The 24,298-nt window shown below is 42.8% G+C and overlaps 1 protein-coding gene across 1 annotated transcript in view; it reads left to right on the forward strand.

Moving 5' to 3' along the window:
* Positions 1-412: 412 nt before the first annotated feature.
* Positions 413-24,298, forward strand: part of LOC138613370 (NT-3 growth factor receptor-like) — a 95,119-nt gene continuing 71,233 nt past the window's right edge. Inside the window, exons 1-3 of the mRNA XM_069687033.1 lie at positions 413-699; positions 19,152-19,226; positions 21,196-21,267. Of these exons, the coding sequence (XP_069543134.1) occupies positions 413-699; positions 19,152-19,226; positions 21,196-21,267 (434 nt within the window). The remainder of the gene's footprint in view (positions 700-19,151; positions 19,227-21,195; positions 21,268-24,298) is intronic.

The following is a 24,298-nucleotide window of genomic DNA, read 5'->3' on the forward strand; positions in this document are numbered from 1 at the left end:
ACATAAAACGATGCAGAGAGAGGGGAGAAGAGAAAGAGACCCGGACTGCACGCGCTCGCCTCCTGTCATGTCACACCTGGAATATTTTCTGCATTTTTCTGCTTTTTTCTTCACAGCCGTCTCTTTTTAGAGGAGCGGGAGAGCCGTGACTGGCATCATCAATACCTCTGACATACCCACACACACACACACACACACACACACACACGGAGAGAGAGAGAGACGGTCATGCGCACGCATAAAGGGAGATGTGTGTTCTAACGTTTGGACTCCGCTGTGAGGAAAAAGGTGAGAGCAGCGCACACACTCCCACGCACGCGCGGAGCGGACTTTAACTGAGGATTTGAGTGTTTTTTTTTCTGCTGCTGGTTGTAAAGTTGCGGACAGATCTGGGGACCTGAGTCGTGACGGTATGGCGAGGTACAGTGCGTGGTTCGCTGCGTGGTTCGGGGTGTGCGCCCGGCGGCCTCGCAGGATTTGGTGCTGGAGGGTTTTCTTTTTGTTCTGCAGCGTCTTTTTTCACGGATACCGGGGCTCCCTGCCGGACTGTCCGCCCACCTGCTCCTGCTCCCCCGCAGAGATCTTCTGTAATAAGTCGGACACCAGCAGCATCTTCCCGCTGCTGTCCTTCCAGGGCACTGGGAGCTCCGGGAACGGCAGCGGGAGCATCGAGGACCTGTTCCAGAACATCTCCTCCATGTGAGTCCGCTGCTCTTCACACCTCTGCTTATAGCGTCCTTAGATTATTGTGTGTGTGTGTGTGTGTGTGTGTGTGTGTGTGTGTTGTTTTCATGGGGTTTTTTAAGATATAAACACACCTTCACACACCTCCATGTGTGTCTGCAGGATGAATGATTTTATATCTCTGATATAATAAGAGGTACCCGACTCATATGTGCAATAAGAGAACGATGTCATTAAGGCATAAAGGGGAGATATTCCTTTAAAACTAGATTTCTTGGAGAATTATCTTAGTTTGTCTTCTGTGAATGACAGATACAATGTGAGCTGAGCTGTCACATCCAGGGCCTGAGCTTAAACTGCACAGTAATGATGAAGCACTGAGATCCAGACTGATGTGAACAGATAATGTATAAAACACGATGAAATTATTAACTTACTGGATGAACCAGTGAGAGGACACGTATGACACTGTTAGTGACTCTGATTAATCTGTTAATAAACTCTGATGTGGTACGATACATATTTAATCTGGCTGCAGTGTCGTCCAATAATAATACAAACAAAGTCGATGCGCACAGATTTTGTTCCTCTCAGACCTGACGTGACATGGCGTGTCAACAATGTGATGAGGAACAGAAACATTAAAAAACACAAACAACTTTAAATTAAAAAACATCAGAACATTATTTACTGAACTTTAGCTGAACTGTTTTTAAAGCGACTGCAGAGCAGATGAATCCTGATCAGGTTTCTCAGAGATGAACACATGATGTGATGTGAGTTTAAGGACCTCAGCATGAATAGTATAATGGTGTTAGAACTGACCTGTTCTGGTCCTCAGTCCTGTCTCGACCTCTGGAGGCTCCAGCTGTGCATCATGTAAAACAGCACAGACAGATTTAGTTTACATTTTTTCCTGATTTTGTCTCTTTAAATATCCCGACTTCTCCTCAGCGTCACCCTCTGCAGAGTCTCCCTGAATCCCTCCCTTCCTTTGATGAACAGCACAGCCTGAGAAATAATAAACCCAGAAATCTCCACATTTAAAAGCAGCTATGGCTCGGTTCTCCAGAAGGTTAGTTTTCTTTGGGATGAGCCGCCAACCAGTCTCCCAAATATCTGTGCAAGCCAGATATTCCCTGTGTGGGCTCAGACCACACACCAAAACCTCTTTAGAGATTCAGTCCACCAACTTTTTTTGGGGGGTCCTGTTCCTGTTTCTGAGACTGTTTCTGATGGGCAGCCTGAGAGACACGCTGAATTCATCCCAACAAACTCTACTTACCGTGGACAGAACAAAAACTACACAAACATCCATCACAAGGTTTAAATCTTAAGTGTTCAGACAGTTCTGTGACCACCAGAGGTGTGTCTGTATTTTCACTTCCTTTGCTTCCTCTATATAACAATCAACCTTCCTCTTACAGCAGGTTTAGATTTGCTCTAAATATCCAAAAGTTGTTCAGCTGAAGCTAAGAAGAGTCTTTGGATAATCAAGGCCTCACAGTCATGTTGTGTAATTGTGATTATTGTGTATGTTTTGTCTGCAGACGTTTCTGTTTCAGCACAGGACAGAAAGAAGATATCAGTGAGCCGCTAACAAACACGTGGCCTCAGCGTCTTGTATTCAAGATCTATATGAATAATTCAGAACCATCTTTACCCATCAATACATCCAAACTAGATTTTGATAACATTCCATTTACTAATGTGGTCTTTATGTGAATGTGTATGATGTTCAGTGTGTCAGTGATAAAGTTCAGCCAGAATCAAATACAAAGGTTCTCATACAAAGTGAAACCTACAGTACATGTCCTACAGCTTCACAGTTTTACTTCTTACTTTGATACTGGAGAAGCTTCATAACCAAGATACTCGTACCAATGCAAACACTCTTCCGTGACGTTTAACAACAGTTTTCCATGTGCCATACTGCCGGCCTGTTACAGACACACTGCAGGCAAAGTCATGAAACATACACTCACCTCTCTCAGCTTCACTTCATGTGAACTCACCAGCCGATCTTAACAAGCTCAGCACCACTCAGACCACAACATGGTCAGCCATGACACCATCCTGTCATCAGGACTCAAGCCCTGTGCTGCGACCAGGCGTCAGAGATATATACAGTTAAAACAGTTTATACAGTTTATACAGTTTACACAGTTATACAGTTAAATACACTGAACAAAAATATAAATGCAACACTTTTGTTTTTGCTCCCATTTTTCATGAGCTGAACTCAAAGATCTAAGACTTTTTCTATGTACACAAAAGGCACATTTCTCTCAAATATTGTTGACAAAATGGTCTAAATCTGTGTTAATGAGCACTTCTCCTTTGCCGAGAAAAATCCATCCACCTCACAGGTGTGGCATATCAAGATGCTGATTAGACAGCATGATTATTGCACAGGTGTGCCTTAGGTTGGCCACAATAAAAGGCCACTGTGTTTACACAGTTATACAGTTTACACAGTTATACAGTTTACTGAGTTACACAGTTTACACAGCTATACAGTTAAACAGTTAACACAGTTATACAGTTTTTACAGTTATAAATGTAATACAATTATACAGTCAATATCGTTCTACGTTATACAGTTATATAGTTATTATTGAATACAGTTATAACGTGCCACACTCATGCAGTCATACAGTTGTACAGACATACTTAAATACAATCGTGGCTCAGTGGTGGAGTCGATGTCTCTTAGTTGGAAGGTTGGGGGTTCGATCCCTGACAACCATCTGTGTGTGAATGTGTGTGTGAATGGGGGAATGTGACATGTAATGTAAAAGCAGCTTTGAGTGGTCGCAAGACTAGAAAAGAGCTATACTGCATATATACAGTCCATCAACCATTCCATTTACAGCCCCAGAAATGAAATGTGTGACAGCACAGTGCATGTTGTCTAATGTGTGTGTGCTCATGTGAAATAATGGCTTCATTGCATCATAGTGAAAAATCTGAGTGTTGTCTGATGTTGTGTTCAGGGACCTTCTGTAATGTATGGCTCTGTTCATCTCTCTCTGCTTTGCTGGTGTAAACACTGTTGACAGGGTGTCGAGATAAAAGATCAGCAGCTTTACATGAATTTCCTTTTCACCACCTTGTAGTAGAAGGTGTGTGTGTGTGTGTGTGTGTGTGTGTGTGTGTGTGTGTGTGTGTGTGTGTGTGTGTGTGTGTGTGTGTGCGTGTGCGTGTGTGTTCATGTGTGTTCGTGTGTGTTCGTGTGCTTGTGCGTGTGTGTGTGCGTGTGTGTGTCCCAATGCTGTGTGAAGCCTCTCAGCTGCAGTCTCAATCTGCTTCATGGAGAAAAAGCTCAGTTATAGCATCGATTAGTTTCACACAGACACAGATCATAGACATAGTGAGACTGTTAGGTAGAACGAAACCTGTCTTCATTATCGAGTGAGCAGTGAGTCTGTTTCCTCGGTGTGCAGGAGACACACAACAGTCACACAGAATGATGTGAAATGGACAGAAAATGAGAGAATGTGTCAAAAGGAAGCTTTGTTTTTATTTAATGACTGAAGAAGGAAAAGAGAGAGAGAGAGAGACAGAGAGAGAGTGATTCATGAGTGTGAAACGGAGAGAGGAGGTGAATTTGAGAGGAGATAAAGTGAGGGAGAATAATGTGAAGGTGCAGTTTGAAATTATCTGAAACAGGAAGCTGACATGTATTTTTAAATCCTTTCTCATCCGATGAAGTGTCAATATTTTAAATGATCCGTAAGTCATAGGTAATATTTTTGATTGATATATTAACTATGATAAATATAAATGCCACACAGCTTGGAGCTACAGAAGTACTGCAAACATTGTACAAAGAGAAACGGCTCTGCTGATACTGTTTGTAGTCATTTAGACAGTTTAGGATAAGATGTGTTGAGATATGTGACTCAGAGGGACTTAAATCTTCTGAATGTGAATTCAGAATTCAGGGTGAGGAACTCTGTAAACCCACAGCTGAGAGGTTTATAAAAATCTTTTTGAATAGTGAGCAGGTCAGGAACATTTGATTCCTCTGCCCTGTGATAAGCACAGATATCTCAAAAACTCAATATACAAAATATTTATATGTTATATAATAAATGTTTTGACAATCTAAATTATTCCTACATGCAACATAACGGCTGAGGCGGTTTGTCATATTTAGTTATAATGACTGTGTGTTGCCACGTTATTGCTATAATGGAAATATTTAAATAGCAAATAAAGTCTGCCTTAAACCCTCCAAACCATCCGGCTCCTGTCAGAGAGACAGCCTGGAAACGCTTAATAAACATGTAGTTTTAAAAGATGATCAGCAGAATGTAAAGAGTTTTAAATGTAATGAACTCTGGGAGGTTCAACATGAAGAGAGTTCAGTGACGGTCACCTTGACTCCAACAGAAAAAGAACCAGTCCATCCCTCTAATATTCAATAACATTAGCAGCCATTATGTCCACATCAATGTGACATGTCAGCTGTGTGTGTGTGTGTGTGTGTGTGTAAAGCATCAGATTCGATTAATGACGCTGAGTTTCAGTTATTTCCTTCCTGAGTGCTCGTCAGCGGATCAGAGTTAATGATTAAAAACACATTTCATAATCATGTGACTTTTATTAATGTTTTATTAATGTGTCACTCAAACAGGGAGTACGGATAAAGAAAATATCCCAAATAAACCTTGAAATATTGGACAGTTAGAGCATTATATTAGAGCTTTCTGACCAGATGCATGCTGGGATATGTTACTATACAGACTGATGCTGCTGCTGCAGTGACGAAACATGCAGCAGGTAGAGGAAAACTTTAGGTGAAGGTGTGGCTCACAGGTGAAGGAAGAAGTCAACAAGACAAAGTTGTCTAATTGTCTGTCTGTTGTATAATATATAATCCAGCCAGCTGTATGTAGTTCCCCTGTAGACTTAATACTGAATGAGAGTAGAATAACAGAGTTCAGATCTTCTCTCCTCGACATGAAGCAGCAGATCCAGAGCAGCGGGGACTCAGAGTAATTTCATCTTTACACCTCGTTTACGAAGGACAAGTTTAACCTGGAGACCTCTGGATATTTAGAATAATTGTGGACTGTGATCCTCATCTCCTGTAAACCTCCCATGTCTTTAACAAGTAAAGTTTGCTGACTCCATGTGAATGCAGCTTTATGAGTCTTTCATCTTACCAGAGCTCATTTCAGCACCAGGAGCTGTCCACTGTGAGACCTATAACAAAGCACAGCCAATATCTCTGAAATTAGAAGGCGAATACATGTCATTCAGTTTCATGCTGAAATATGTATATATGTATATGTATTTTATTAAATACATATATGTATTTTATTAAATACATATAAAGATGAGTGAAACATCAGACGTCATTTAGAAGATAAAAGTTCAGACCTTCAAAACAGCTCTGCATGCTGACACGGAGACTTCATATTTAAACACATCAATAATAAATAAAAAATTACATTACAGTATGATGCATTATTACATTATGATACATTATTACATTATTATGGGGGCGGCTGTGGCTCAGTGGTAGAGCTCCCTCAGTGTACATGTTGAGGTGTCCATGGGCAAGACACTGAACCCCACATTGCTCCCGGTGGTACAGTTTGATGCATTATTACAGTATTATACATTATTACAGTTCGATGCATTATTACAGTATGATACATAATAATGCATTATTATAGTTTGATACATTATTACATTATAATACATTACAGTATGATACATATTGCAGTTTCATACATTATTACATAATAATATATTACAGTATGATGCATTAATACAGTTTAATACATTATTACAGTATGATACAGTCTCAGTGAACACAGCTCCCCTTCCATTCCAACAGTAAACAGGCTGTGTGTCTCTAACTGAGCTGTTTATGACACATTGTCAATACCTCCGATCAATGCTGCGCTCATGTCAATATTAAAATGTTGTCAATTATGAAAATGAAAAAGAGTCAATATTTCCTTCAGCAGTGCACTAATGCTGTCTGACACTGTCAATAATCTGCTGCTTTATGCCTCACAAACAGCTCACAGTCTGATGTGTGTGTGTATGTGGTGTGTGTGTGTGTGTGTGTGTGTGTGTGTGTGTGTGTGTGTGTGTGTGTGTGTGTGTGTTTAAAGACCACCAGCAGCAGCAGCAGCAGCACTGAGTTTAATGTGTGTACTGGTTTAATTATCAGAGCTCTTATTATTATTAAGTTTTAATATTACAGTTAAATAAATGTATGTTTGGTCTTTTTCAAAAGGAGTTAACAGAATCTGTTTAAAGCTGCAGATGTCAGTGTTCCTTATGAACTGATTCATAATCAGCAGTGACTGGTCCTCAGAGAGGAGGAGGTTACCATGGCAACAACAAAAATTATATGACTACAGGTGATGGAAGTTTAAAAACAGAAAAAACAAAGAAAAGAAACAAATTAAATGGTCATTTGAAGACAAACTGTTTCTCATATAGATCTCACTCTGTCATTATGTGAGGAGATCGGGGAAACAGCGCCCCCTGCTGCTTATTCCTGAGAGCTGATAGAGTTTCAATCATTATAATAGATGAGCTTTTGTCTCTTCTTACAAACTTTCACAATCAGTCAAACTTCGCTCTGGTTCCCCGACAGACAGTCTCAGGTTTGTTTGCACATCCTGCTGTACGTATACATCCAGTGTGTCTGTTCACACAGTGCTTCAGGGTGTTGACACAGATACAACAAACTGTCCTTCCTGTGTGAACACAGTTTTAAGTGTCATATCAGGTCACACCAGGAGACTGTGCTAATGGAAGGCTTTTAATGTGAAACATCTGTACAGGAAGTGCCAGGTTTCATTGACTATTTAACTAAATAAGAATGAATGGTAAAGCAGAGAGACTGGCTGAAGTATATGATGTTGTTCTGATGGAATAAATGTTCTTTTATTAAATATATAAAGTCAGGAAGTATAAAGTGTTGAGTTTGGATTGTGAACAGGTTAAACAACATGATTTAAATCATTTAAAACTATCAAAAGCCTCTGTCAGTCAGAGTTCAGCTACTCTCTGAACGTATTTACTAAAGAGAGTGTGGGCTGTGTGTCATACTGAGTCACAACAGGAAGCAGAGCCACACTCAGCAGCACTGAGCTCACACATCCTGGATCGTAAGCTGACCTCACAGGGGGACAGGTGGAGGTGTTTCCATCACTGAGGTGTTTCTGCTTTAATGTGTCTGTCCTTTAAACACACCTGAGAAACCTGTTTCTAGCATGTTTAGCATGCCAAAGTGTGTTAGCATTGAGTATGATAGCATACATAGCATGTAGCTCACAGCACTACAGTATTTTCTCTGGGCATTAAGAACACCTGCAGCACTTCTAAAATGGTTGCTTGACATCAATACATCAAGATTAGCTCAGGACTTATTCACATGTCTTGTAATGTCACCACACACAGGTGTGAACTCACCTTTACTCCTGCCACTCCAGGTGTGAACGAAGCAGAGAGCCAGATCTGTAATACTGAGCAGGTAGTGACCGTGTTCATCAGTGTGTTTAATCCTTTCCTCATCTGCACACAGTGATTACAGAGACTCCACTATAACCTCTCAGGTGTTAAACCTGCTCACATTTTTTTGTTCTATTAATAGAAAAAATAATTCACATCTTTTTATGATTAATTATCAAATTCTGGGTTCAAAATTCATTTTAATGTATGACAAGTTATATTTTTTAAATCAGAGGAAAACACCAGTTTATGTATCTCTCATGAGAAAATCCCATTGTGTGTGTGTGTGTGTGTGTGTTTTCATCAAGGAAGTCTGGTGTGTTTGCAGAGAGCGATGTAACGTCTGTTTGTGGTTAAAACAATCATCTTCCTCTGTAACAAAAAGGTCTATCTCTGTAGGGATCCTTTCTGTGATGTTGTCACACACTTAGAATAACAATCTGAGCCTGTCAGTGGAAACAACAAGAACTTTTAGTGGACGACCTTTGTGGTTCTTCTTCTTGTCCTTTAAAAGCTCTCAGATCTCTAATGCAGTTCATAAATACGAACATGAATGTAACCTGACATGACTGAACTAAGAACAGAGTTAACTTGTTCGTTCCTCTGTTTTCATCACCTCTCTATCAGAGCAGGAGTATTACAAAGTCAGACACGGTGTCAGTGTAAGTGTGCTCCTCTATCATCAGTCTGTCTCTCGGGCTGAATCATCTTCACAGAGCCATAAAGAACAGCAGACAGGATGGCCAGGTAATGATGGAGGACATGTCTGCAGCTGTTCATCCTCTGAGACACACACTCACTGTTACACGTTTACACTCACAGAAGGATCACTAGTGTTTGGTCTCATCATGATGCTCTGAGGTGATCACACACACACCTGCGTGTCCCTGTTACCTACTTTAATGTCATCATTCTGTTGACGCTGAGGATTTCCCATCATTCTTTGCAGCACAAACAGTCATAGGTTTGTTGCCGTATCAGTGGAGGTTCAGCATCGGACAGCTCCTCTCCCGATGCTGAACACAGGAAGCTGATTTAATGCTGACGTAGGTGTGTAGTGGTTGCCATAGTTACTTACACTGATTAAACCGGAGTGTTGTTTTGGTGTTTAACAGGAAGAGGAAATCAGCTGCATGTCTTTTACTTTGAAATAAACCCAGAACACATTCAGCTCTGTGTGTTTCATGTTATTTAAAGTGTGTGAGATTTGAAGAGTGGAACCTGGATGAGCTCAGTGCTGTCACAGTGTTTTAATGTACACTGTGTGATGTGAAGGAAAGAGGACGGACAAACAGACATGACAGGAAGAGGAGATGACAAACTGTCAACATGTCACACCCTTCGATGCATTCCAAACCCTAAACATGGCCCTGATATAAACCAGGTGTGACCCTGACATAAACCAGGTGTGACCCTGATATAAACCAGGTGTGACCCTGACATAAACCAGGTGTGACCTGATATAAACCAGGAGCGAGGACTGGTACACTAATGAGCAGATTAGTGTGTTTGACTCACAGCAGAGCATCAGGTCAGGACCATTTCATCTTTATCATAACTCAGGTCTCATTCCAGGCTTGGTGTGATCCTATCACTCATGATAACGTGTGAAAAACACACTGGTTCAGTTGCTTAATGAAAATATGGAACATGTATGATGTAATCAGTCTGACAACACGACACCTGAAACACCTGAGAGGACAATATCAGAGAGAATATTAAAAGATATTTTTATACGACATATCAGTTGATTTTGCCCTCCGCACACACACACACACACACACACACACACACGCACACGCACAGCTCCTGGTAGTTTGAAACTGCTCAGCAGACACACAGACAGATGTTCCTGTCGTGAGTCTGAGCTCACAATCATCTGCACTGATTGTTCTTTCAAACAGGTCAGGTATGTACACGCACAAGGAATTTGACTCCGGTTTAGCTTCGCTCTCTTTGAACACTTGTGATTAAATATTAAAAAATAAACTAATATGTACAAGCCTACATTCAACATTAAATATTAAACTAGTATCTAAAAGCCTGCGAAAGACAATAGTGCAAGTATGAGGAGTGCAACGATGCTGAAATATATATAATTTGGAAAAAAAATGTAATGATGTAACAGATGAGTTAATTTACATGAGGTAGCTTGTTCCCAGTATTTACAGTAAAAAAACTGCATAGATTCGTGTCAGATGACGGATGATACTTACATGAATACAATGTGTCCATACGATGAGATGAACAATGTCTTATTTACAGGTGACGGGCTTTTCCACACTGATTGTAATGACGCTCTGTGACTGTTCAGGGTTCATCAGAGTGACAGCCTGGGGAAGAATCTGTTTTTGTGTCTGGTTGTTTTGGCGTACAGTGTGTGGATTGGAGAAGTTTCAACATTTGTGACTGGGGTGTGATGTGGGGTCTGCAGTGATGTAACCTGCACGCTTCCTGACCCTTGGCCAGTACAGGTACTGGATGGAGGGCAGGTCAGCACACTAATGCAGGGTCGTTGGTTTAAAAGCTGCTTTTCAGCTTCTCAGTGTAGCTCCTCTTTGCTACCCTGGTGAAGCAGCCCCAGGAGGCCCCTCTCTTGCTCTCTCTCTCTTGCTCTGTCACTTCTAATAACAGGTGGGCTTTCAGAGCGTGAATATATAACAGAGAGGGGGGGTGAGGGAGAGGTGGTAGAGAGAGAGACAGTCGGACAGATGACTTCTGAAGGACACATACAGAACATACATGTGCAGATCAGAAGCTGCACCTCAGACCTGTGACAATCAGAGTAGCTGACAACATCTCTGTGTCGTAGATTACAGAAAGATCTAGTACTCTGAAACACCTGCTGCAGCATAGCCAGAGATAAGACAGACATGCAGTTTTTCCTTCAGGTGTTAATCTGTATTGTTGAATAAAGTGTGTTTGTGTTTGGGGGAGGTGAGGAGCAGTGGTTCTCCTTTAGCTTGATAACATCAGTGGATTCTTCCTAATCTTGTCAGCTGATTACACTCTGCTGCTCACTTTACACTGTGCTGCTTTCTGCTCACTCTGCAGCTCACTGTACCCTCTGATGCTCACTGTACACTCTGCAGCTCATTGTACACTCTGCTGCTCACTGTGCAGCTCACTGTACACTCTGCTGCTCACTCTGCAGCTCACTGTACACTGTGCTGCTTCATGTACACTCTGCAGCTTACTGTACACTCTGATGCTTACTCTGCTGCTCACTCTGCAGCTCGCTGTACACTCTGCAGCTCACTGTACACTCTACTGATCATTGCACACTCTGCTGCTCACTCTGCAGCTCACCATACACTCTGCTGCTCACTGCATACTCTGCTGTTCACTGCTCACTCTGCAGCTCACCGTACACTTTGCTGCTCACTGCTCACTGTGGAGCTCACTGCACACTCTACTGCTCACTGCTCACTCTGCAGCTCACTGTACACTCTGCTGCTCACTGCTCACTCTGCAGCTCACTTTACACTCTGCTGCTCACTCTGCTGTTCACTGCTCACCGTGCAGCTCACTGTACACTCTGCAGCTCACTGCTCACTGTGCAGCTCATTGGACACTCTGCTGCTCACTCTGCAGCTCACTGTACACTCTGCTGCTCACTCTGCAGCTCATTGTACACTCTGCTGCTCACTCTGCAGCTCACTGTACACTCTGCAACTCACTGTACACTTTGATGCTCCCTGTACACTGTGCTGCTTCATGTACACTCTGCAGCTCACTATACACTCTGCTGCTCACTCTGCAGCTTGCTGTACACTCTGCAGCTCACTGTACACTCTACTGATCATTGCACACTCTGCTGCTCACTCTGCAGCTCACGGTACACTCTGCTGCTCACTGCACACTCTGCTGTTCACTGCTCACTCTGCAGCTCACTGTACACTCTACTGCTCACTTTGCAGCTCACTGCTCACTCTACTGCTCACTCTGCAGCTCACTGTACATTCTACTGCTCACTGCTCACTCTGCAGCTCACTGTACACTCTACTGCTCACTTTGCAGCTCACTGCTCACTCTACTGCACACTCTGCTGCTCACTGTACACTCTGCAGCTCACTGCCCACTCTACTGCTCACTGCTCACTGTGCAGCTCACTGTACACTCTGCTGCTCACTGTTCACTCTGCTGTTCACTGCTCACCGTGCAGCTCACTGTACACTCTGCAGCTCACTGTGCAGCTCACTGTACACTCTGCTGCTCACTGCTCACTCTGCAGCTCACTGTACACTCTGCTGAAGCAGCATGAACACCTTTACTCAAGTCTGTGTCTCATAATAAAATGTTAACTTAGCAAACAAATGAGGACTGTTTCATGTTTTTCTGTAGGAGAAACGAGGATGGTATTTTGTTTGACTATTCGATGAGTTGGGAGAGAACATGTTGATTATAGCTGAGCATTAGCCTTAAAGGAGAATAGACACATGAACTGCAGCTCCTGGTAGTGGTGACTCCTTACTGACTCCTGGAGCAGTGAGTTATTTTGATTGGTCTGTTTTTGTGTGAATGCCTCATGTTAGCTCCTCTCCTGTTCTCTGTTTCCTCCCAGCATGCATGCCCAGCCACCCGCCCACCCCTCTCTCTTTAGTGCAGAGTGTGTAGGAGGCTGTAGTGTTGCAGCTTCTCTCTGTGCTGGCAGCAAACATTGATGGTCTGTGTGGGTGAGAGGTCTGACTCTGCGCACACAGCAAAGACAAGGGGGGAGTAGTTAGCTTGTGTTGGCATCTACAGACCTGAACATGGTGTAAATGTCTTCACCATAAGGATTAAGGATACATAAAGAGAAAGAACAGATAGTGAGTGGGAGATGGTGGGCATCACAGATACTGTCAGTCATTCGTGTTTACATAGTAATGCTTTGTAGGTAAAGGTTCTATAGACATGTTCTCTGAAGATTATGATTTTTTTAATATACAAACATAAATGAAAGATGAAACACAAACTCTCTGCATGCACACATACAGTCCATCAGCCAGAGCCCGGCTCCAGTTATCAGTTATTAAAAGGCTCTGTAAAGTGTCACATTCTGATTATTCTGTTTATCTGCAGAAACACAGTCAGGTTGGTGAATTCTAATAATAATACATTTTATTTATAGGCACCTTTCAAAACACTCAAGGTCACCTGACACAGCAGAGTTAAAAACTAAAAACAACGCAACAATAAATCAACAAAATTAACAAGACAAATTTACAGTGTATAAAATGTACAGAGGTTTAGTGTGAGGGATCAAACTGAATATGCAAGTTTAAAAAGATGCGTTCTGAAATGGGATTTAAAAACTGAGAGTCAATGTTACAGATGTCTGGTGGGAGGGAGTTCCAGAGGTGGGGGGCAGAGTAGCTGAAGGCTCTCGACCCCATGGTGGTCAGGTGGGCGCGTGATGCAGCGAGGTGACTGGAAGAAGAAGACCTGAGAGTGGGTGTGTTAATGTGCAGGAGTTCAGAGAGATACAGAGGAGCGGGGTTATGGATGGCCTTCAAAGTGTAGAGCAGAATCTTGAAATTGATGCGATATTTGACCAGGAGCCCATGAAGCTGCTGAAGGTGCTGTTGGGTGTGAGGGATGAGCGAAGGCGATTAATGTTACGTAGATGGAAGTATGCAGACCAAGTGACATTATTGATGTGAGCTTTGAATGATAGTGTGCTGTCGAGGATGACACCCAGACCCAGGGGGAGGGAGAAACTGAGGAGTTGTCAATGGTAAGGGAAAAGCTGTCAGATTTTGTCAGGGAGGATTTGGTGCCAATGAGGTGAACCTCGTTTTATCACTGTTTAGTTTGACAAAGTTGCAGGAGAACCAGGATTTTATTTCCTGTAGGCAATCAGAGAGGGAGGTTGGGGGGAGAGTGGATGTTGGTTTGGTGGACAGGTAGAGCTGGGTGTCATCCGCATAGAATTGGAAATGGCCGTAAATGTACGGAAAATATGGCCAAGAGGAAGTGGAAAGATGATAAACAGAAGGGGCCCCAGGACAGAACCCTGAGGAACACTGGTAGTGACTGGAAATGACTAGGATTTGGAAGTTTTGAGTTGGATGAACGCAAGAGTGCGGCCAGAGAGATAGGATTTAAACCAATCAAGGGGTGTGTCAGTGATTCCAATGGAGGCTAGTCTGTCAAGGAGGATGTTATGAGAAATGAGGTTGAAGGCTGCACTCAGATCAAGGAGGATGAGAATGGTTAACAGTCCGGAGTCAGCTGCCATGAGGAGGTCGTTTGTGATTTGTACCAGGGCTGTTTCTGTACTATGGAGGGGGCGGAAACCAAACTGGAATTGTTCATTAGAATAGGTTATTGTCAGACAAGTGAGCGTGAACCTGAGATGCAGCTGTTTTTTTTGAGGATTTTAGATCGAAAAGGTGGGTTAGAAACAGGGCGAGGGTTATTGAAATTGTCGGGGTCTGCACCAGGTTTGTTACGTAGAGGAGTTATTGAAGCGGATTTGAAAGATGAGGGAACAAGACCAGAGGTAAGGGAGGAATGTATGATGGCAGTTATTAGGGAGGACAGAGAGGGTAGGCAGGCTTTCACCAAGACATTGGGAAGAGGGTCTAACTGACAGGTTGAAGGCTTGAATTTCTGCAGGAGGTCAGTTATTTCAACAACAGAGGGAAGTTTGAAACTTGGTTCACAGTTCCTATCTTATGATTCACTGATAAGTTAAATAAACCAATTGATTATTAAATCCACAGCTCATTCCAAGCAGCAGGTTGTCATGTTGTGTTTTCTAAAGCAGTCATCTGCATCTATAGACAGAGGAGGCTTCACTTATAAACACAGTGTGCTGTGAGCTGAGTGTCAGTGTGTTCACACCTCGCTGTCATCTAAAATAAGAAACTCTGCAGCTGCAGGCAGAAAGGATCTGTTTTATCACAGAGGAGCCTCCTTCTCCCACTCTCTACAAAAGACTGAAATATTATGTTATCTATGTTTTATCTGGAACAGTATCACCTCTCTGCGTGTGTGTGTGTGTGTGTGTGTGTGTGTGTGTGTGTGTGTGTGCTTCAACTGTTTCTGGCGCTGAATCTGTTAATCTGCCACTCAATTAGTCGATCAGCAGCAGTCATGAGGTGGAGCCTGCTGTCAGGTGGAGATGAGCTCAGCCAATCAATGAGCAGATCTCTCTGAGAAGCCTTTTGTCCAATGAGAGGCTGCAGCCAGCAGAGCCTTGTTCAGTGTCTCACGTCCCATAATGAGGGACAGGTAACAAGACAGGTGACTGATGGTACCTGTGACCGGTCAGTATCCAATCAGTGATCAGCTCCAGTCTGAGGTCATGTCCCCTTCATTCGTTCAAACAGAGACTAACATCTTCATCTTCACCCCTGATGAAGAAGCCGTCAGCTTCAGGTTGTTCTCATCGTTTGAACGGTTTTTACATCCACAGCTTCACACCTGACAGGACACAACACTCAGTGTGAGCTCACTGTCATACATTTAATGACAACACAATATTAAAGGTAGCTGTGTGTAAAGCAGGTAACACACACACTTTCTATAAATCTGATCAGCACAGACTTTTTCATCCATACTGAACTTTGAGCCCAGGTAAGTCTCAGATCTGAACCAAACTTCATTGATGGTCATCTTTTTTTGTCCACCAGAGGGCAGAAGAACACTGACAGACACAACACAGACACATTCATTCATTCATTCATCCATTCAAACTTTTACTTAAGCCTTGGAATTCACTGAGGTTTTCGCCTTCATTTGTCCGAGAGAAATTAGTGTCGATCCTGAGAGTGTATTGTGAATAATTCCACATATTTGGAGCACAAAAGTTGGATTCAGAGTAAATGTGAAGGACTTCAAGCATAAGACAGGTGGTAGACTTTTGTAGGTTCCAGTGGATTACCATCATACAGTATGTTACAAAGCTACAATTTCATTTAGCAGACGCTTTTGTCCAAAGCGACGTACACATGAGAGTTAATACAACACAAGCAACGATAGAGTCAGGAGGGAACGAAGTCAGGAAGAGCCAACACACAGCTTCAGGTGTGATTGGTGCTGACAGGAAGTGCACAGGGCATCAACAACATCAACAAGGTCAATATAGTCATCTTCATCATCATCATGAATATCCTAACCAACATCATCAATGTCATCATTATCAATATTATTAAGGTCAGAGGTGTTCATGAAAGAGCTGGGTCTTTAGCTTCTTCTTTGTTTTTTTTTGTTTTTTTGCTCATACAATTTTATTGAAGTTTTTTTTTTATACATAGTTACATTAACATTGACAAAGACAGTGAGATAAAGCTGTCAGTTGGTTTTTAGGACATCAGATACAGTCCCCAGAAGTTTTGCAATTTCTGACAAAAGTAAAACACGTGGCTAATGGTCTGCAGGGGTGTGGTTACATCGGTCACATTTGCTATCCACATCTGGGTTGGCTTTGGTGTAGTGGATCCTATGGAGAACTTTGAACTGAACAAGACCTAGTTGTGCACATGATGTAGTAGAGGTTATCCTTTCAATTGCCTCACCCGACCAGTGGTCTGAAAATTCAATATTCAATTATTTCTTCCAGGTAGCTTTTTTGTCAGACAGTCTGATTTATAAAGGGTAGAGCAGAATGATTCAAACGTTTAATTGACATCAGTTAGGTCTGATAATAAATTTCCAGAGGAGTCTCTAATTTGAGGAATCAGACGTGACAGAGCTTGATGCTTTAACTGGTGTGCAAGCAGACGATTTGCCTTTTCTCCATGTTCATAGTAATGCCCATGGGACTGTAAAAGCATACACTCTGCTTGTTTAGTTGAAAGCAGGTCAAATTCGCTCAGGGGTGGGATATGTAGTGTGTTGGTGGTCTAGGTTAAGGATAGAGCCAGTAATTCTGGCTTTTTTAACTTTATGTTGCTTGGTAAGGTTGGCAGGATGAGAAATGATTTGACCTCTGAGGTAGGCTTTTAGTGACTCCCATATCAGAGAGTGCGAAGTCAAATCAGTTTTGGATTAGGGTTATCTAAGAGGAGGAGAGAGTTAAACCTCCATGTAGGCCTAATTTTGCGATGTGTGGGTAAGGATATATCAATAACCAAAGGGGCATGATCACTTATAACTATTGCTAGGTATTCTGTGGTGATCACACTGGGAAGTAGACTGCCATCAACAAAAAATTGTCAATTCTGGATTAGGAACACTGTACATGTGAAAAAAAGGAAAACTCTTTCACAAGTGGATTTCGGAACCTCCATGGGTCGGCATAGCCATTCTGAAGCATACAATCTGAAAATGACTTCCCAGAGGGAGTTGGAACGGTCCAACTGTGGATCTATGACACAATTAAGGTCCCCCCCCAAAAATTAAGAGGTGAGTATTCAAACAGGGAAGGCTACTCACTGGTTTATTTGCAAAACCCACATCATCAAAATTGGGGGCAAACACATTCACAAGCAATACTGGGGTCTGGAACAGCAAGCCCTCAACTATTAAATACCTCCCCTTAGGATCGGAAATAGTGTTAGTGGAAATAAATTGCATTCTCTTATGGATCAATATAGCCAAACCCCTGGCATTAGAATTAAATGAGGAATGATAAACCTGATTGACCCATGACTTTCGTAACCTAAGATGGTCTTTGAGGCGCATATTTGTTTCCTGAATGAAGGCTATATCTGTTTTTAAATCTTTGAGATGCAAAAAAACTTTAGATCTCTTCACCTGATGTCCCATACCTTTCACATTCCAAGACAAAAATCTAATAGGCGTACCAGGTCCACAAGGACCAGGTTTTACTACATTATCAGCCATTTTAGTATTAGCTTCTGTTTAAAGGTGAATGGACCGAATGGAGTTTTGTAACTCATTCTACCACCGGGAGACTACAGAGGAGAAGAGTTAGGCCCTGTTGTGATGGGAGTACCAGGCGCCTTTCATTGGCAGAGCCTAGTGGGCAGGAGGGAGTGTAGACCTGGATGAGGGCATTCAGGTAGGCAGGAGACGTTTTTGTTGCTGTTGCAGTGGAGGGATATGAGCAGTTGAGGGACATGAACAGTGGAGGGATATGAGCAGTGGAGTGACGTGCCATTTTGGGTTGATTGAGTCGCACTGCTGCGTTCTGGATCATCTGCAGAGGTTTGAATGTGCATGCAGGAAGGCCTGCCAGGAAGGAGCTGCAGTAATCAATGCATGATACATATTACAAACATGTTGACCAGAGAAACTCACAAGTAACTGGATGACAAACTGTTGACTCTTTCACAGTGTTTCAGCTTCTCCGTCCTGATTGTCTGCTGCTTCTCCGTCACTTCTGTTAATGAAAAAGAAATGATAAACTCACATCATAATGCACTGAAACAAAATGATCAGAGGTCACCAGGTTGTATTAATATGTTCCCAGCTCAGAGGCTGTTTATGTTTTCCTTCGTTCTTTTGTTTAGAACAGGTTTAATAATGTCACAACACCGACAGTCATCATCAGCTGCCATGTTCACCTGCTGCTCTCCGACTGTGTGTGTGTGTGTGTGTGTGTGTGTGTGTGTGTGTCTTATAGTGTAAAATAGTTCCTCACCACGCTTAGTTTGTGTTCTGACATCCTGTCTCAGGTGTGAAGCAGAAAGGTTTGACTGTGTTTCATGTCTCTATATGAAACTAGTGAACACGTGTTGATGATGCAGATGGAAACATTCTGTATTTATATCAGTTATTATTTATATTACTGAAAGAAGTTCTTACCAAACAAGTACCTTGGTATTGTACCTGAGTATGCTGACAGACACATGGGGCCAACAGACCGCGGCTCAGGGGCCAATGTGGACCCCATAATGTTGAATATAAAGATATACACATTATACACACACATGGTGTACAACAGTTTACCATGAACTCACTTTAAGGGTATGAACACACACACACAGGAAACATTCAAATGTCTTGAATGTTGTTCGGTGTTCAGTGAGTGACTAATAAATATAAAGACATTTATTCTAACATGAGTTTTATGTTTGTTTCAGACACATAGAGAACTGGACGGGCCTACAGACACTGAGGGACGTGGACATGGAGCTGTACACGGGCCTGCAGAGACTGTGAGTAATAACACTGTATCATTATTATTATTATTATAATTATAATTATTATTGTAATAGTTAGTATTGTTATTATTATTATTATTATAATTATCATTATCATCATTACTATTATTATTATTATTGTCATTATTATTACTATTTTACTACTACTACTACTACTATTATTATTATTATTATTATTATTATTATTATCATTATTAGCTCTGTGGACGACCTGAAAAAACAAACCAGGTGAGGTGGTTTGAGGTTCCTCCTGCAGGTTATGTGGTTTTAAACCTCTAACAGTGTGAAGTGAGTATTAGTAAACCAATGATCACCCTATGATACTACATGTAACATGCTGAGAGAAAAAGTCTGTCAAAAATAGATGTAATGTAACACACAGGTGATGTCATAGTCAGTGTGTGGAGCTGATGATGGAGCAGTGATGTTATAGTCAGTATGTGGAGCTGATGATGGAGCAGTGATGTTATAGGCAGTATGTGGTGCTGATGATGGAGCAGTTATGTTATAGTCAGTATGTGGAGCTGATGATGGAGCAGTGATGTTATAGTCATTGTGTGGTGCTGATGATGGAGCAGTGTGTGGTGCTGATGATGGAGCAGTGATGTTATAGTCAGTATGTGGTGCTGATGATGGAGCAGTTGTGTTATAGTCAGTATGTGGTGCTGATGATGGAGCAGTGATGTTATAGTCAGTATGTGGTGCTGATGATGAGCAGTTATGTTATAGTCAGTATGTGGTGCTGATGATGGAGCAGTGATGTTATAGTCAGTATGTGGTGCTGATGATGGAGCAGTGATGTTATAGTCAGTATGTGGTGCTGATGATGGAGCAGTATGTGGTGCTGATGATGAGCAGTGATGTTATAGTCAGTATGTGGTGCTGATGATGGAGCAGTGATGTTATAGTCAGTATGTGGTGCTGATGATGGAGCAGTGATGTTATAGTCAGTGTGTGGTGCTGATGATGGAGCAGTGTGTGGTGCTGATGATGGAGCAGTGATGTTATAGTCAGTGTGTGGTGCTGATGATGAGCAGTGATGTTATAGTCAGTATGTGGTGCTGCTGATGGAGCAGTGATGTTATAGTCAGTGTGTGGTGCTGATGATGTAGCAGTGATGTTATAGTCAGTGTGTGGTGCTGATGATGAGCAGTGATGTTATAGTCAGTATGTGGTGCTGCTGATGGAGCAGTGTTTGGTGCTGATGATGGAGCAGTGATGTTATAGTCAGTATGTGGTGCTGCTGATGGAGCAGTGTGTGGTGCTGATGATGGAGCAGTGATGTTATAGTCAGTATGTGGTGCTTCTGATGGAGCAGTGTGTGGTGCTGCTGATGGAGCAGTATGTGGTGCTGATGATGGAGCAGTGATGTTATAGTCAGTATGTGGTGCTGATGATGGAGCAGTTGTGTTATAGTCAGTATGTGGTGCTGATGATGGAGCAGTGATTTTACAGACTTCAGTTGTCCTTCCTGCGTCCAGCAGCTACAGCTGAGTGGATTTCAATCTGGACTAACTTCTTCGTGTTTTTCTAAAATCATAGTTTCTCTGAGTTTGTAAAACATGGGGATCCGCTGACGGTAGATAATTTCAACTATGTTCTCATTTCACTGTAAACCTCATCATTTTTTTTGCTACTGTTAATGTGTTTGCACTTTTCCAGGAATATGAGACACTTTGTATTTCAGTTCTTCTTCAGGTTAAAGTCTCTTCTCATGACTCCCACACACAGTCAGCCTCACAGCCTCCTGCTCTCGTCCAGGGGTCCGTCAGACAGACAGACACTCTGAGTCTGTGATTATTGATCATCAATAACTGAAGCTTGAATTGTTTCTCTGGTAATCAGCGGTCTGGTTCTGACGGTGATTCAGATTGATGGAGCTGAAACTGATTCATCTCTCCTTTGTGTGTGTGTGTGTGTGTGTGTGTGTGTCTGGGTGTGTGCACGTGTGTGTGTGTTATAGAACTATCACGAGGAGCAACCTGCATACCATCCAAACTCGTGTTTTCTCCAAGAACCCCCACCTGCGCTACATGTGAGTACACGCACGCACACATGCACGCACACCAGTTGTCTTTTTGATTAAATCTTTCAATCAGAAATGTCTCCTGTTATTTACCCTCACACCTGTCTGCACCTGTTAAAGGTCACCTGTAAGACACAAATACACAGTGATGGTGCTATGTGTTTACAGCGTCTGTAAGCTGCAGTGTGTGTGTCTCAGGTGGTGGCTGAGCAGGTGTGCTCCTCTTAGAGACGTCTGAGGACTCTGCAGTCAGACTTGTTTGTGAGCAAAGTGCTGCTGTGGGAGAACATTAACTCACTGTGTGTTCATTCCATCATGCAGTCAGCTGTCAGCTTCTCTGTTTGTTCACAGTCTTTTCAAACAGGTGTGAAAGTTCTTCCAGATGTGTGTGAATGAAGCGTAAAGACATCTAGTTTTAAATAAGTCGACAGTAGATTTTAGGAAACATAAAAAACTAGCTGCACTGCTCATGGTTGGTTTGAAGACATGCGTCGTTTATGACATCATCGTGTTCAATCATTTAAAATAAAATCTGTTTTTTTATATTCTTTATATTCCTGTTCATAAAACAGTCTGCAGGCGTCCTGGGATCCTCTCAGAGGAACAGAGACACCTCCAAGTGCTGCTACTGACCAGATTTATGTTTCTACTCACCTTCACTGCAGACAGAGCATCAGTCAGGTGTGTGTGTGTGTGTATGTGTGTGTGTGTGTGTGTGTGTGTGTGTGTGTGTGTGCGCGTGAGAGACAGACCTGTTCAAGGTGAGAAGGACCATAACCAGGACTTCACCTGCTGTTTCAGCTCTAATAGAGAACCACAGACAGTAATACATATCATGTGTGTGTGTGGAAATGTTTGATACACACACACACACACACACACACACACTGATCCGTCTAATACAGCCTGTATGTTGGTTTGCCTTTATTATATGTCATCAGTGGAGGCACATGTGTTTTCTGTCGCATTCTGATTTTCACTGAATATGAAACACAGAAAACAATGTTCTGATTGATTTGGTGTCATTATTATTCGTCATTGCTTGTTTGGAGGTGTTTCAGCTTTAGGGCGAGTGATGTTAAGAAACAATAACTAGCAAAGAGGACATGAAACCTGCGTCTGTGTCGCAAAGCAACACGACTAACTTGTTGAAGCAGCTGAAAAAACAGCACAAAGTGCAGCATGATGAGTGTGTGAAGCCCGAGAGGAAGAACGAGCTGCTCCCAGCGCATTGTCCCGTGCTAGGTTGGCTGGTTGTTCCCACCAACAGAGACGCACAGCCTGTGTGTCACCCTGGCTTGCAGATTTTTCTGTGGGTAAAGTCCAAGGCATAGGAGGCAACGCTGCACTGGGCGCATGTTCAGGATAGGCAGGGGCACAATGTGCACTGTGGCTGCCATCAGCCCCAAGAGGCGGAGGCACAATCTCCAGGTTACTCTGGCCCCCAAACAGAACTTGGACAAGCAAGCTCTGATGGCGATCTATCTTCCTGGAGTTAAAGGTGAGGTGACATGAAAAATGTCATTTGAATCCTTTTAGATCACATCCTCTCATCTATTTGACAATATAGGCCAAAAAAAATACAGAAAATCCATTTCTTTGTATTCTTATATCAATATTCGATATTTTTTTCTTCCTGTAAAAAAAATATCCCATGTGCCTACATAAGTTAGAACCAACCAATTTCAACCAATCAATCTGCAACATTTAGCCGCAGAGCACCAAGAACGCTCGGTCAGTTAGCTAGCTAGTGCGCTGTGGAGAACGTCTGTCTACACCCACTTCTCAACGATCAAATCAAATCCCTCTAATGACATGTCCCGCCTGCACGTCCTGTTTCACTCGGAAATACGTCATGATACGGAAGCTAGAACTAACGAAATGCCGTTTCAGCTCGACTTTAAGGAAAGAGTTCCTGTTCTGGCATCCAAAACCATGCCTAGGAATTCTGTGGACTGTGAGTGAATCCAAATCAGTCTGAGTTTCCCATCTTTTTGAGAATGAGGAAGTAGTGTGAATATAACCCAGCCTGCTGATTGCTCTGCTTGACCTCCCTAATGGCCTTCTTCGCCAGGAGAGTGTGGATCTCTGCAGCCAGCAACCCCCTGCTCTGAGAGTCTGTCACCACTGAAGAGGTGGCTGACCTGTCAGTGGGGCCAGGTGCAGAAACTGTCACCGATAACCCTGAGTCATGGTGGAAACCACCCAGAGGTCTGCCCCAAGGGTCTCCCAGGACAGTCGTTGGCTGAGTTCTTCTCTCTACCACGCCGGTTGGCATCTAAACGGACCCTTAGGTCACCAGAGCCAGCTTGGGTGGCCCAGCCTGTGGGACTGTCAAGAGATGCTGTTCACGGCCCTGCTGGAGCATTCTCCCGAGCACACCTCTTGGGCCTCATTCCAAACCACTACTCTTGGCTGCTTCACTTTCTGCAGCTGCTCAGTGACAGTGGCTGAACGTTTGTGAGAAAATGCTAGAGCCCTAGCCTCCCTCACTCTAGGTGGCGGGATAAAACAATTCATGCAGGAGGCCGGGTCCTGGCTGGCCATGCATGCATGGTTCAGCCCTAAGCAATGCACACATTGATCATGCCCATCTTCCATTGGCCTTTTCACCCCACAGCCCAAACATGTGTGGCCTACTGGGCTTGCCATTTTCTCTCCACACAAACCTGAATGCTTGTCAACTGTAAAGGGAATTATGCCCTTAAGTGGCACTATTCACCCCTCACTCATTTGTTTTGCTCTTGTTTCCCTCTTTAAGTGGTGTTTGTGGCTTACAAAGAAACAAAAGCAAGAGTTGTGAGCTTTAAACTCAGAAACAGAGAGTGTTAAGCGAGAGAACAAACCGGAAGGTTACATTTGTAACCCAGGTTCTCTGAGTGGAAAGATTATCCTTCCATCTTATTTATTCTTCACTTTTGGAATTACCCGCAGCTAAGGTACGGCCGCTTGTCCCCTCGACTAGGTCAGATTTGACAAGGTACTACAAACTGTGTGTGTAAGACGGCCCTGGTACTGATACACACAACCCACTTTTAGC

This window comes from Semicossyphus pulcher, unplaced genomic scaffold, assembly GCF_022749685.1.
Source record: "Semicossyphus pulcher isolate SPU_LCO1_2020_fin unplaced genomic scaffold, fSemPul1.0.p SCAF_8, whole genome shotgun sequence".
NCBI lineage: Eukaryota > Metazoa > Chordata > Actinopteri > Labriformes > Labridae > Semicossyphus > Semicossyphus pulcher.